This window comes from Cupressus sempervirens, chromosome 4, assembly GCF_028749045.1.
Source record: "Cupressus sempervirens isolate cs-2001-9-10 chromosome 4, ASM2874904v1, whole genome shotgun sequence".
Lineage (NCBI taxonomy): Eukaryota > Viridiplantae > Streptophyta > Pinopsida > Cupressales > Cupressaceae > Cupressus > Cupressus sempervirens.
In genome coordinates, this window is record NC_143121.1 from 841711240 (window position 1) to 841727477 (window position 16238).

At 37.4% G+C, this 16238-nt stretch overlaps 1 protein-coding gene across 1 annotated transcript; it reads left to right on the plus strand.

Annotated features, from left to right (window-relative positions):
- Positions 1–4561: 4561 nt before the first annotated feature.
- On the plus strand, positions 4562–7598 carry LOC149564018 (uncharacterized). Its single transcript, XM_089827122.1, has one exon. The coding sequence runs from the start codon at positions 4676–4678 to the stop codon at positions 7334–7336; it is 2661 nt and encodes an 886-aa protein (XP_089683248.1). The 5' UTR covers positions 4562–4675; the 3' UTR covers positions 7337–7598.
- Positions 7599–16238: the final 8640 nt, after the last annotated feature.

Genomic DNA, 16238 nt, shown 5'->3' on the forward strand with positions numbered 1-16238 from the left:
ATTTGAAATCTCAGATTATTATATTATATCTTCCATTTGTGAATTTGACTTAAAACGTTGAATAGTAAAGGTGACATATTAAGTGTACATTGTGTAGATATGAAGGCCGGATTTTATGATAAACTAGAAGAGTTGCAAGGCCAAGAAAATACATATTATGTCGGTGGATTGATGGCTTTCGAGCTTACCGAGCTAAATTCAACTTATGCCATTGATTTGGTCTGCAAACATTTTGGTTCAAATGCTCATAATCCGCCATTTCCTTATGTGAAGGTGATAACAGTATCTAATTTCGTTTTAAAGAGAGCTCAGGAATTGCTTTTCCTTGGGAATCATATCTTAACATTAGATAAATATATAATGATGTGCAGAGACTATTTCCATTGTATCCATTACAGCAAAGGAGTAGTAAAACCAAAGAGCTAGATGAAATACTTGGTGTGGAATTTCCAAACTTGACTACCATTGATGAGTATTTGCGTTTTTGGGCTTCCCATAAAATAGTAGGACACAAGACTCTATATTCTTGGATAAATGATGAAGGAAAAGTTACAGACATGCGGACATACCAAGATATTGATGCTAGGAGTTCTCTTATAGCACAAAAGCTCCTTACATCCAACAAGCCTATAATTAAACCAGGGGATAGAGTTTTGTTGCTTCATCCTCCTGGCCTTGATTTTATAGATGCCTTCTTTGGATGTCTACGAGCTCGAGTAAGTAATTTGTACACGCTCATAATTAATTTCACTTACAATAAAATTCACTTTAAATTTTCTTTCTTAGCACATCTTTACTTGGATTAAATCAAAACTTAAGAAGTCAAAAACTGGAAACAAGTAGAATGCATATACGCTTATTATTTAGGTGGGATTGTTTTTAATGTAGGTGTTGGCAGTTCCTCTTCTTCCATCAGATCCGCTTCACCACAACGGACAAGCCCTGGCCAAGGTGGAGAGTGTAGCAAAAGCTTGCAATGCAGTGGCCATACTCTCCACCTCTTCATACCATGCAGCTGTTCGTGTAGCTCGCCTTCGGAACATGGTTCTCCTTCAGACCTACAAAGGCAAGGTTATGCCACAATGGCCTGACCTGCCATGGCTCCACACTGACTCCTGGACCAACAAAAATACCACCGCAAGGAAATCCCCTAGCTCTTGGTCATGGCCCAAGATTGCTCCAATAGAAGAAGGAGAAGAGGAAGAATCACAGCAACACAATGACAATGCAATCAGCTTGAAACCGCGGCCTGAAGAAGTATGTTTTCTGCAATTCACTTCAGGCTCAACAGGGGATGCAAAAGGAGTGATGATCACTAATGCCGGGCTTGTACACAATGTGAAGCTCATGCACAAGCATTACAAGAGCACTTCGCGCACTGTCTTAGTAAGTTGGCTGCCACAGTACCACGACATGGGCCTCATTGGGGGTCTCCTTACCGCAATGCTCAGTGGTGGAACTGCAATTCTGTTTTCGCCCTTGACATTCATAAGAAACCCCTTGTTATGGCTTGACACCATGGCTAAATACAAGGCTACTCACAGTGCAGGGCCCAATTTTGCCTTCGAGCTCCTCGTCCGCAGGCTGGAGAGTGCTAAGAAAAGAGGGATTGAATTGTTGCAGGAATATGATTTGTCATCCATGTTGTTTTTGATGGTTAGTGCGGAGCCAGTGAGGCAGAAAACAGTGAGGCAGTTTGTGGAGCTTATGGGGCCTTGTGGGCTAGGAGAGGAAGTCCTAGCACCTGGTTATGGCCTTGCAGAGAATAGTGTTTTTGTGTCTGTGGCATGGGGTTCTAGGAAGCCCATTTATGTGGACTGGCAGGGGAGAGTCTGTTGTGGGTATGTTGAATGCAATGACCCAGATGTTGATATAAGGATTGTGGATGCTGAAACAGGGGAAGAGGTGGCAGGGGAGGGAGTCGAAGGTGAGATCTGGGTTAGCAGTCCCAGTGCAGGGATTGGGTACTGGGGTCGTGAGGTCCAAGGAGAAGAGACATTCAAGAATAAACTTAATTCAGGTGACTTAACACAAAATGAATGAATTAGTGTGAAGAGGTTTTCACAATCTGTCATAGGATTAAGATGAAGTATTCTGGATTTCTCCTGTAGCTCTTCTCATCGCGATGATGAATTGCACTCAATGTTGATGCAAAAAAATTCAGCAGAGAGTCAAATCCAGAATACTACATCTTAATACAACATGAATTGCTTGATTTCTCCTTATTTTGTTTTCTCTATTGTAAGACATTTTGGTCAGTTATGGACATAAACATAATTCATTTTTATCTCTTTTTTAAGGAACAAGAAACTATACCAGAACAGGGGATTTGGGCCGGAAGGTGGCGGGAAAATTATTCGTGACAGGGCGCATAAAGGACATGATCATTGTGAGTGGCAGGAATGTATACTCTTCTGACGTGGAGAAAACTGTGGAGACCTGCTCGGAGTACATTCGACCTGGGTGTTGTGCAGTAATTGGAGTTCCTGAAGAGACCTTGTCTTCGAAAGGAATTTCCCTATCCCAATCCTCAGATCAGATGGGCCTTGTGGTAATTGCAGAAGTCCGAGATGAAAAAATCGTTAAGACAGACGTAGCAGAGCAGATTCGATCAGCAGTAGCAGCTGAGCACGGAGTCGAAATTGCTGATGTAAAGCTGATCAAAGCAAGAACCATTAGTAAGACAACTTCTGGCAAAATTCAACGGTTTGAGTGTCTCAAACAGTTTACAGATGAAACCTTGGACATTGCCAAGACAACTCGCAATATGGCGGTTGTTCGGACATTGAGTCAGAAGGCAAGTCGTAAGTCTTTGCTTCTACCTGTTATGAAAAGGTCTTGGACCTTCAACGGCTCTGATTCTAAAGCATATTCTCCTGTTGAAAGAGTAACAGATGGTGTCCCCAGTAGAGAAGATATTCTACAGTTTCTAGTGTGTCTGGTGGGTGAGAAAACTGGTTTGGAGGCCTCTCAGATATCATATGATAATAGTTTTGTAAATTATGGGTTAAGTTCAATTGTGGTAGTGGAAGCAGCGCAGAGGCTGTCATCATTCCTAGGGGTACAAGTTGCCGCAATTGACATTTACACTGCCGGGTGCATCTCAGAACTTGCAGAGTTGGCCTTAAAACTGATTAAGAGGTCAGGCGCTGATACCCGCAATGTCAACGGATCGAATCCAAGGGGCTTGTTGGAGTTTTTGAAAGGTCTTATCTCAGAGATGACTGGAGTAGCTATGGAGGAGATTTCTTGTACAGACAGCCTTGTTTCCTACGGGATTGATTCAGTGGGAGTGGTCTGTGCAGCTCAAAAGCTTTCAGCTTATCTGGGTATCCATGTTTCTGCAGTTGATATTTTCACGGCAAACAATATTTCAGAACTGGCAGCATTTGCAGAGGGACTCCTTCAGCGAGAAGGAAAAACAACCGCAAACATTACAAAAGAAGAGAATGTTAATTCATATACCCAATGTGTATTGCCTTCGGCTCTCAAAAGGCTTGCAATTGGGTCTCTTCAGTTAATTGGCATCGTGTATGCAGCAGCATTGTTGATTGTTCCGGCATACATCGCATGTTCAATTCCCCTTGCTGTTGCTTTGCCTGCTGCTGAACTACTCAAATTAAATCCCATTGTGCTGCTTCTTCTCGCCAGCCCAGCAGCTTGGATATTGTACATAGTTATGACAGCCATTTCTCTCTCTATATTTGGGATGGCGTTTATGCAAGTGAAATATACATCGAAACCCAAGGTGTCTATGTGGTCCGTGGATTTTGTGAAATGGTGGACTCTATATCGTGCAAGGGATTTTGCATCCACCATGCTTGCCACCCACCTCCGTGGTACTGTTTTCATTGTATGGTGGTACAGGGTTTTGGGGGCAAATATTGGAAAAGATGTGGTTTTAGACAGCGTAGACATCACAGACCCTTCTTTGGTGTCTATAGCAGACGAAGCAGTGGTCTCTGAAGGCGCAACTTTGGAGAATCATCAAGTAAAAAACGGAATGTTATATTTAGGTTCTGTAAAGATAGGAAGTCGTTCCTTGGTTGGCCCTTTTGCCTTCCTTCAAATGGGTTCTACTTTGGAATCAGGATCTGTTGTTCCTGCACTTCACAGGACAGAAATTGGGCAATACTTCGAGAAGAAAACACCACATCCAAACCTGAAGGTATGTTATTATTATTTATATAATGAAATTTCAATTTACCTGTAAACCCTTTTATTGGCATAGTGTAGTTTGCTGTGTAAGACTTGTCAAGATATCAATTTCCTTCGCAGGCATGATTTATCTATTTTTGTCACAAATTTAAATAGATTGATTGAGACCCTCCTTTGGCTTCCCGCTAGAACCCAAGATTCTTATGTTAAGTCATCATCATTTGTTCTCGTTATTATCTTTCTATATGGTATAATTATCAGATCTGAAGCTTATAAGATTGACAGAATGTACGGGTTTTTCGTCATCACTCTGAACATTGATTTCATTTCTCATCGACTCTAAACCTCAACTCTCTTGACAATTTAAGCCCAATTCTTATGTCAGGATGTCCGGAAGGGGAAGGAAACCAAATTTTAAGTTGTATATCGTTTCAGTTTTCATACTGATGAAATAAACCTCTCTGATTAAATACAGGTTGGAAAGAAGCACAGCGATTCGGCAACAACGACCATTCACATGTGGCAATTGCTGGGCCTATACACACTGGCCATGGTCAGCACTTTGGCTGCAGCAATAGTGTATCCATTGTTTGCATGGCTTTCAAAGACAATGCAGTTGCCTCATATCCACGTGTTCTCCGACCGGGGCTTTCTACTATTTTCTCTAGCAGGGGCATTCCATTGGCCACCCGCCATTCTCGCAGCTTTGGTTGCACTGAACGAGCCTACGACTGTTGTGGAAATTGCATCTCAAATACTTCTAGAAGTAAAAGTCCTGCAGCTTGCATTCTGTGTTGGATGCACTTATATAGCCTACGGCTTTGTGCTAACACTGATGACCTGCATTCTCAAATGGTGTATTGTGGGAAAGGTTAAGCCTACTGAGGCACCTACCAGAGCCTCCTCTAATCTGGGCCTTCGAATTTGGTTCATACACAGGCTCTTGACCTTGTGTCATCAAAGATTTATTCAGCTCCTTTCAGGAACCGAAGCTTTCTGCATTTATCTAAAATGCTTGGGAGCAAAAATCGGCAGCTCGGCATCAATCAGGGCAATCAACGCCATAGTCGATCCAGACCTCTTTCAGCTGGGATCCAACACCCACTTGGGCGACTTCTCTAAAATAATAACGATGACCCACAAAAACCCAAGTAGCTTTACATTGGGGAAAATCCAAGTAGGTTCAAACTGTGTGACAGGCACCCAGAGCCTACTTTTACCAGGCTCCACGTTGCAGGACCGAGTCACGCTGGGAGCATTGTCTCTGGCACCTGAAGACTTCACACTGCAAGCCGGGGGCGTGTACGTGGGAACAGATAAGCCGGTGATGGTGAACGGCCAGAGTCAATCCCCTGATCTTCTCTCAGATAAGAGAATCCTTCAAATGGACAATCTTTACAGAAAAATTGTGGGGAATCTCGCGGCGCATCTGGCAAAAACAACCCTGAAAGTCCAGTCCCGTTATTTCCACCGCCTAGGTGTAGCTGCAAGAGGCACCCTCACAATCTTCAATGATCTCAAAGGCCTTCCCCAGCACGAAATTTTTTCACCCGGCAAAGAATACTCCGTCATAATCCGCCACAGCAACAGCCTCAGCGCAGACGACGACGCTCGCACGGATGCCCGAGGCGCATCCATTCAGATAATGTCCGACTCAAATAACACCACACACTCTCTAATCGACCTTACGCTCAAGACAGGGAAGGCATTCTACGCCAGAACATTTGCAGACTTCTTTCAATGGCTAGTCGGTGGGCTCAGCCACAGAGAAGAGCAAGTCAAGCGATCACCTCACATCCGGGACGCCGTATGGGATTCCCTCAGACAGACAAATTCCTATGCAGAACTACACTACTACTCCAACATATGCCGCCTATTCCGGTCAGAGCAAAACCCGGCCGATCACTACGTCAAATTCAAGCTCCGACCCGCCAACCCACAGATCAGTGAAGATGCAGGTGCAGTAAACCCAAATGACAGCCTCCTCCCGCCGGAAACCGGCGCCATTCCCCGCGACCCAGCCGACACCAGACCCCTTCACTTTCTCGCAGAGGATTTCAAAAACCGATTAACCTCTCCCTCGGGAGTCAACTACATCCTACAGCTACAGATCCGACCAGTACCCAAATCAATTGCAGAAAGGGAAGAGGCCCTGGACTGCACTAAGCCATGGAATGAAGAAAAATACCCGTACATCGACACAGGGGAGATGAATTTGAATCACTTGCTCGACCCAGAAGAGGCAGAGCAGCTCCAATTCGAACCCTACAGACAGTGCCCTGGTCTGGGTGTGATCCCTGCGTCGTCCTCCCACGACAGCGCCTCAATAGACCACGGGCGATCTCTGGTCTACGACATCTGCCAGCGCCTACGAGCCGGTTTGCCGCTTCACCCAGCATGGAAAACCCTTTTACAACAATCCGACGTGGGCTTCGACCTAAATGCCTGCCCCTTTGCAACCCCGCAGTCCTCCGCCATGACCACTGTAAAAGTAGTCTCAAGACCGGCGGCCCCTGTTCAAAGCTGGGCATTGTTCCTATGGCTTTTGCTGGCCCAACCGTTGATGCAAACGGGGCTGCCCTATGCGTTTCTTGCTCTGGCCTTCATTCTGCCTCTTGGATTGCTCTCATACGGGGAGAACAACACAGGAATGTTCATTTCTGTGATTTTCTTACCTGTGTTGTATGTATTAACAGGGCTTACAGTGGCAGTGTTGACAGTTGTGTGTAAATGGGTAATGGTGGGGAAAAGGCAGGAGGGCGATAGAATTGAGTTATGGGGCAAAGTAACGTTTATGGACACCATATGGCAGGCAGTGAGGACCCTGGCGGGTGAGCATTTTGTGCAGCTCTGCAGAGGGTCAGTTGTTTTCGCTGTGTATATGAAGGGATTGGGGTCTAGCGTTGCTTGGGGAGAGGGTGCCCTTGTGGACAGCATGGAAGCGTTGCTGAATCCAGAGATGGTGACAGTGGAGAGGAATGGAGTTACAGGGAGGAATGCCATGCTATTTGGGCATTTTTACGAGGGAGGAAGAGTGGAATATGGTCGGATCAGAGTTGGGGAAGACAGTTGCGTGGGCAGTCGAGGAGTTGTGATGCCCGGTGTTTGTATGGAGCCGGGGAGTAACTTGCCTTCTCTTTCTCTTGCCATGAAAGGGGAGAGAGTTAGTAGTACTTAGTAATAACAGCCCGTTTGGCTGTGGGAATAGGAATAATTATTCTGGAATACTTATTCTGGAATAGAAAATGGGGGTACGTATTTCTATTATGTATTTGGTTCAACCAAAAATTTGATGAGGAATTCGTAGACTCAAAAATTTATATTTTCTAAAATAAATAAAATTGGTAGAAATACGTATTCCAATTTTACCTATTTGGGTGGAATTACAAAACCTCATTTTTGGGCCAAAATTGGAATACGTATTCCTATTTTATTTCGTATTCCAATTCTGATATGGTGCATCCAAACGAAGAACTAAAATTTTTAAGAATTTTACATATGCCTATTCCGCTTGTATTCTTGTTGCCAAATGGGAATTATTTACGAGCACTCGTACCCTGTAGGTTAAGGGTCAAGTCGATTGTCAAAATTTAAAAAGTTCTAAAAAAATCATGAAAATGAAAAATAAATTTTAGGCTTTAAAGAAGTTACATTTGTAAATCTATTTGTGTCAAAAATGAAAAATGTTATAGTTATTGAACTTCCTTCTTGTTGTTTACAATTAACAAAGAACTTCCATTTGGATGAATTGTAGGAATTAAACCAACTCAACATTTCTTTCTCATATAGCATCTCTCTAAAATATAGAATAACACCCGACTTTGTCTCTCCCTTGGTGTTTTTGCAATTCACTATGCAACACTGGGTAAACAATGTAAGAATATATCAAAAATATTGTACATGACAACATCTGTGATGAAAACTCTTGACCTAGCACTAGTGGAATATGAATACTTCCTTCCATAATATTTTTTCTTTTAATATGAACTATTTATTACATAATATTAGTTTTTATTCAAGGTAAGAGGCTAGAACTACAATTATGAATTGTGAGCCTCTTATATACAAGCTCTTAGGTTTGGTTCTACTTGAAGTAAACATACAATAATAATTAATCTCAATAAATAATTTTCTAGACTTCAAAAAAAATATTATAATGTTAATAATGAGAGAGTTGTAGTACATCTAAAATTTTATTGTTTTAAAAGTTGTAAATAAATCTATCTTCCGCTTTCAAAAGGGTAAATACCTAAGTTGTATTGTTTGAAGCAACTTAGTCCATCCAAGTAATCAAATGCCTAAAAATGATAGTTGGAGATATTAAGGCAGGAATTCTCTAAATGGCAAAATGCAGAGACTAGTTTTCTAGTGAAAGTGGGTAGCATGAGACCTTTTTGGGTCCCAACCTTAGAAGACTAATTACTAACATATATTGATAAAAAATAACATGTTTACATTTTCTTAAATTTGCATTGCATGTCTCTATCTATTCATGTAGAAATACATATTGAGGCATTAATGATGACCTATCATGGTTTTGATAAGTTTAATTTTTGGAACTCTCTATGTATAGAGATATATATATATTATTTCTTTATTTATCTAATTGTAAAAATATTATATTGTTCAATCAAGGAAGAGACCATGAAGGATGAGCATAACAATAATTTGTAATTTGATACATTATAATTTCAACTTTAACTAAAGTTTTTGCAACCATTTTTATCTCACTAATGGTTTCATATGCCTTATTCTTTAATGGTTTCATATGAAATTGAATGGATCTACATTTGCTTCTTCTTTAAAGCTTTTTCTTTCTTTCAGACAACTTGATGCATGATACATTCTTAAAGATAAGAATTCCATTTAAATTTTTCATATATTTTCAATTGGTGTAGATTTCATACATTTTCTTGTTGTGAAAATTATTATTCTTAATATAAGAAGAATTACAATATTAATAGTTGGAGTTCTCCAAAGCTTCTCTCACCAATAAGATTCTCTTACCAATAAGCCAAGGCACATAACATCTTCTAACCTAGATATTTGCAGCATGAGTTTGACACACACAAGGGGAGATTGTCGGACTGTGAAATACAATTTGCACTACTCTTTAGTTCATCTCATTTTTTCTTTTGACTCTAAATTTCAACGATGAGTTTTATATTTAAAAAAGTCGAGGAAGATAAGATTTTTTCTTCTTGCAATGATTCGCTCCTTCATTCAAGGAGAATTAACAAAGTTTGCCTTTGTGATTCTAATGTGTTTCTATTGTCCTACCAAGAGACAAGATAGGCATGACTATTACAAGACTACCTCATCCTACCAATGAGTTTTTCTATTAAGATACTTACCCTTCCATGAATCTAAAATGATCAAATTTATCCATTTGGTTGCTTTATCATGTTTATCATTCCATGAATTTGTATTTATCAAATTTATCCAAGTAGTTGCCTATGCCCAAGATATTTGTCATATCATAAAATTATTTTCTTTAGATGCATCTAAGGATCACTTGTCGCTGCTAGTACTTTCTCTCAAGTCCCATTCCACTTGATGTAATTCAATTCTAATATTGACCTTACTACTTATTAGAGAACCATATATGATCTAGAACTCAATTCAAGGTCTAAGAACATGTAAATACAGTGAATGAAATGATCTATAGTTAAATTATTTTTCTTTCTATAAATCCACTACTTCTATCCAATTTGTGAGATGCATTCTACTTTTATATTTCTCTTCAAGAATTAGCAATATGATTTAATCTCAAACTGCTCAAATTTTTTTGACTTTTCAAAATTCAATTATTATATGAATATAAATTAGGTTTAGTGAAAAGGATTTAGATAATTTTGAACAAGTGAGATTGGCACATATAAACTAATCTCTCCAACATTTGCTAGAATCATGTCGTTTAAAGACTAACTCTGTTGCATATATTCTAAAACTGTTGGATGTGGTTATAGATAAAAGGAAAAGATAAACATGGTCACCACTATTATCTTGTTAGCTACTGAATCTCTTATACATTTTCTTATAGAGGGTTCCTCGCTATTAACAAGACACATATTTGATATTTGTATCCTAATCCACAATTACACTAGTTAGTAATTAATCACTACAGCTTTTAGAAATTGCAATAAGATATACATAATTCATCTCTCCCACAAATCAAATAGTGTTGCACGGTGCCAAGATTTAAATTCATAGGATGTACTTAAATTCAGAGAGGAAAGTCCACAGAACAAACCACACAATTCCATCAAATTTTTAAAATCACTCTCTATTATATATAGAAATTTGTTATTCGTTGGAGTTCCTTTTGTAAATGGCTCACGTCGTTTCAAGGGGATACTAGACTAAGAAGGCTAAGTTTGTGAGGTATAACTCTATATAAAATCTCCACAATATCATATAATACATATTAAAAAATTAAGCATCTACAAAGTATGTAGTCTCTATTAATCGATCATCTATCCTTCGCATGGATCAAGAAGTGTCGAGTGCTTGCAATTTCTAGGATTCAACTAAAACAGAAAACCCAGTCACCTCAGTGGTAGAATCTATCATAATTTCATCATAAATTGTCCAAAGTTTTCATATAAAAGGTACACCGAGAGATCAGGGATTCAACCACCCAAGAAACATAAAATCAGAGTAACTTGTGCAAGATTTATCATTTTAATTGATTCCAATTAAAAGTTTCACCATTAACATCTAGCCAAGATTCTTGTCAAACACATGCATACTTCTACTAATCAGATAATGTGAATTATGGATGATTTGAAAACCTTCTTATTTCAAAGTGTTTTATAGAGGTTGGGTGCAGAGGTCTCACTTTAGCAGTGGGGAGAGGCAACTCGATAAAAATTGAAATCTGATATTGGCTACCTAGGATTCAACACATCTTCCAGCAGGAGCATGCTCCAAAGCTTACCTTCCAAACGAACTGGTAGACACCTAGTGTGATAAGTTTATTTGTTGTAATCTGCCTAGCAGATGTGTGGCTTGAGAAACAACTTGTTGTACCAATTCACCGTGCAAGAGATTTTTCAGGAAAACTGCCACTCTTTTTCAGTTTCTGGTCAGTTAGCCTAAATATAACTTTCCAGTGCATAAGATAGTTTTCTGGTGCATGACAATTTTCCATCAATGAATGATGCCCACAATGAAAAGCCTATCAACTTTATTAAATTAATACTAGTGTCGCTACAATGGTGTAGACAATATGTATAGTTAGAAATGTTTATATATAATGTGGATAAATAAACATATATTCTAAAATTAAATATTTTAGAATAATCATTGAAGAGGAAAACAACAATTGCATCATATATATATATATATATATATATATATATATATATAATTCTTTTTAAAAAGTTCAAAAAATAAAAAGAATTTTAAGCTATAAATTAATTATTAGTTAATTTATGTTTATTAATTAACATCATTAGATTTCTACAATTCATTTAGCATGAGTTTATTTGTGTTTCTTGATTTGATTGTGGATTCTTTTAATCGTCAACACTTTGGATCACACTATGTGGCATTTCAAATCACAAAGGATAAAAGACATCCAAAATCGAATCCAGAGCATAAAGTTATTATCAAAATACAATGTAATCAGATAAATTAATTATAAAAAAATATAATATGAATAAAAATCTAGAACATTTATAATATTAAACATTTCTATAGAGGTTGCTAAAAATGCAATGGTTCTATTGCAAGAAAAAATGTGAACTTTTATGTGAACCCCGACAAATAAGTATGCATGTTTGGCAACATAAAATACTATAGAAGTGATCTTCTCACAACCATAAACAAACTTGAAGCTTTGTACTTCTCATTTGAAGTATCTAATGACTACAAACTCTTCAAATTCTCTACCAGATTTTCCTTTCAGGTTGCTAATTAGAGAAATCAAAATGCAAAGGAAATTATATCAAAAGGCTAAATTTCAACAGTTTGCAATCAAGATTGACAACAAATTTCTATGCCAAGACCAAATATGAGAGAAAAAAAGATAAAGAAGAATAAGAAAACAGCCATGTCTCCTTGACTATAAAATCAAAGGAAACATCTCTTAGGGAAATGAAAATTGAGGTTCAATCATCACAAGAAAAAAACAATTCATGACAAAAACCCTAGGCAACACTATTCATCCCAATTTTTCATATGATGGATGGAAAAAAATGGTTAAGAAGAAAATTCAAAAAGAAGTTAGAAGTCAAAATAGATCAACAAACAAGAGCTCCCCCTAGGAAGGCCAAACTTGGTATCTAAAGCTAACAAATACCCTCTAGGAAGAAACCCTATAACAGATGAAAGGGGAATCACCAATAAGTAGTATTTCAGTAACACTTTGGATGAATGGGACAATCTAAGAAATGAAACATAGGGAAACTGTAGATCAACAATAATAATGAATCACAAAAAGCTTAACAAATTAAAAGTCTCTTTGATGGAAAACCCGATTTGATTAACAAGGGTAAAAATGCATCAAGATCTACAATGTCAAATGACAATATCAAACAACTAACCAATGAAGATATATTAATCATTACTAGTCATTTCAATGAAGATCGATGGTTTGAATGTAGGGCTCTAGGTATCTTTGCAATCTGTAATGGCCCTAGGGCAAACAAATCAAATTTTATAGAATGGCTACAAGCAACATTTGGCAACCAGGTATGTATCTCTTCCCTCTTTGATTGTTTAGCTTATTTACATTGTAAAAATAAAGTAATTAGTAATGAATTAATTAGTGAGCCTATGTGTTTCTATAAAGGTTTCATCATTAATTTTATAGAATGGGTACCCAATTTTGATATAGAAGGAATGAGCAAATTATTGTTTCCCACATGGGTAGCTATAAATAATGTCCTCGTTGAACTATTGCACAACCAAATAGTGATTCAAATAGGAAATTTGATAGGAGAAACCCTAGGTTTTGACCCTTATTATAAGAAATCCAATGAAATCAAGGTTCTAGTCAAAATTAGGGTTGGTTCTCAAGAGTTAAAACACATTAGAATTATCATAAATAGATCAATATATACCCTACAAGAAACTCGATATAATGGATACAGCCATAACATATCTCTATACGATTCAAAATATAGAAATGGTTATGGATATAAATCAACCTGCAATGCTCATAGGAAATCAAACCTAAATTTTTTGTATCCTATATCAACTAAAAGAAGTTTGGCATGGAGGGAAAAAGACTACAACAAAATCTTGTCCCACCAAAATGTATTGGCAGAGGATGATATGAATAAGGTGGGAAGTAAACAAACAAATCATAGACTGGCCATCAAAATTGTTATGCCATCCAAAGAAAAGGAAGAAGAGAAATAGTAGAGGAAGATATGAACCATAATTCATAAGAGAAGCAAACAAACAACAAAGAAGAACAAAGGCAACACCATACTCAAGACAATGAAGTAAATGGGAATATGATTAAATCTATATCAGATAATCCCAAGGAAGTTAATGTGTGTTATTCAATATACAAGGATCCCGAGGAAGGAGAAATCTTAGAAGAGGTTGTGGACAAAAATCTAGAAGATAGTCTTCTAGCTAGTAGATTTGATATAGAAGATGTTTAGTGGCACAACAAATCTTTATACATACAAAGAAGGTACTTGCAAAATAGAGTTAGAAAAAATATTACTTCAAGACTTTGAAAATATGAAAAGTGCATTAGCACAAATCCAAGGTATTAGCATCCAAGAGGAAAGGGGTGGTAGGATGGAATAATGTGCACTATGCCAATAACAACAAGGCTATATTGAAGAAATCCAAGAAAGTATGAGAAATTCTAAGCATTTAATCAATGAAATCATCTCAACTCACAATGATATTTGTGATTAGCTCACATTATGGCATAATTCACATAGCTCACATTATGACATAATTCAAATAGCTCACGTAAGAAAATCAATAAGGAAAATGTTGCTTCTAATCCAAACACAACGCAAGAGTCAATAAAAGAATTGGAGCATGTGGATGTAAACAAGGCCTCAAGGAAACACCATCTTTGTCATCACCTAATAGTAAAACTATAGAAGATATCAATGACAATAGTAGTACGCTAGATATTTAGGAAAATGAAATAGAGGGAAGAGATAATTTATTACCAAATAAATCTATTTGGGATAGTAGAAAAGAATAAATGATACAATTCCAACAAAAGAGTATGCATTAAATTGGCTATAAGAAGAATGAAGAATCATAAATAGCAGTGGAAAAGAATGATTGTACTAATAATAACAAAGAGTAGCTTAGTAAGGTTATAATTGGAAATAGAGAATGAGGCAAAACCATAAACGACAAAGATTATCAAGAACTTTATTACAAAGAATCAGGTTGGGATAACCATATCTAAAGTAAAGGTGGATAATAAAAGACTTAATAAAAAAAGAAAAGGAGAAAAGTGTGCCTGAATTTATTAAAAGTTGAAAATGCAGACTAGAATATAATATATTTTTAGGGGGATAAAGGGAAAAAGGGCCAAAATAATATCCTTTTACAAATTGAAGTAGAGATTCTATTAAGGAAAATCAAATCAGTTAGCCAAGTTAAAAAGCTCACTAATTCGAGTATGGCTGGAATGAAAAAGAATAACATAGAGTTATCACAAAACTGGGAGGATTTTGGAATCCAAGAACTGACAGGCATTCATCAAGAAGATGATAAGCAACTTGGTGAAGGGAATTAGGAAAAACAACTAGAGCATTTACCTAATATTGAGTATGACAACCTTTTAGATCATGAGATGGACAACATGATTATACAATAATTGATAAAGGATAGGGAGGATAGAGAGGAAGGTTATTTTATAGATACTAGTGTCCAAACTACAATTAGAAATCAAGATAACTTAGGAAGGAATAACAACTAATATTTGGAAAACAAAGGGAAAAAAGAGGTAGATAGTCTCTAGCTGAGCTCAATGTTTGGATTAACAAGACATAAATAAAAATTACATGCAAATACATCCAATATTAGAAAATAATAAAGCACACATAAAAGAACACAAGAAATAAAGATTTAACATGGTTCACCCAATCCTTGGGCTATGTCCACCAAATAGTGAGTCAAATATTTTTATTATCCAATAATTAAAACCTAATTACAATCTATAATCCCCTACATATCAATACTGCAACAAGAAGCTATTATGGAATCACACCCATGGAATCCCTAACCTTAAGCTATTTTGTACAAGATTTCTTTTGCTTTAGGGTTATAGTCAGTTACAACATGTCGGCCCAAAAATTGCTGATAAAATAGGCCCAATTTTTTTCAGGGGTTATGCCCTTGAACCCCACCAAGGAATTATGGAGAGTGTATAATACTTCCCTGATCAGTCACCACAAATTAATAATCTCCCACTTGGGGACTGATCAGGCTCCACACTAGATAATAATCTCCCACTTGGAGACTAATCCTGTAGCAATTCTACTACTGAGTTCAACTTCTCCCTTGTCACTACCTTTATAAACATAACTGATAGATTATCATTTTTATGTATCTTGTCCATCTTTAACTTCCAATAATCCAAAATAGACTAAATGAAATGGTACCATAATTGTATGTGTTTTGTCTTTGAATGCAAAGAAAAGTTCTTGGCAAGATGAATAGCACTTTGACTATCTATATACAGATGATTATCCCTAAGTGGATGTCCCAATTCACCATGAAGAATTGCGCCATGTAGAATTGAAGCCATATCATCTCCTTGGCTACCTCTATAGAAGCAACATAATTTCCCTTTGTAGTAGATCTAAATCATTCATCTTCTGTAACCAAGAAACTCAACTCGCTATTGTCCCACCAATAAAAAAAGACATATCTTGTAGTACTCCACCTGGCATCAGGATCCCCTGCTAAATCTAAGTCAACATAGTGATGTGGTGCAAGGTAGGAGAATCCCCAAAGGAGATGTTCTAGCCCCCTATAACAACAATGCACGATTTGATGCCAAATCACAATAATTTATTCATAGATATAATTGATTACATGTAATGTGTCAGGCTGTAAGGCCTTCTCGGTTATGACTAAAT

Coding starts and splice junctions, on each gene's coding strand:
- LOC149564018 (XM_089827122.1), top strand. CDS start 4,676: ATGTGGCAATTGCTGGGCCTATACACACTGGCCATGGTCAGCACTTTG.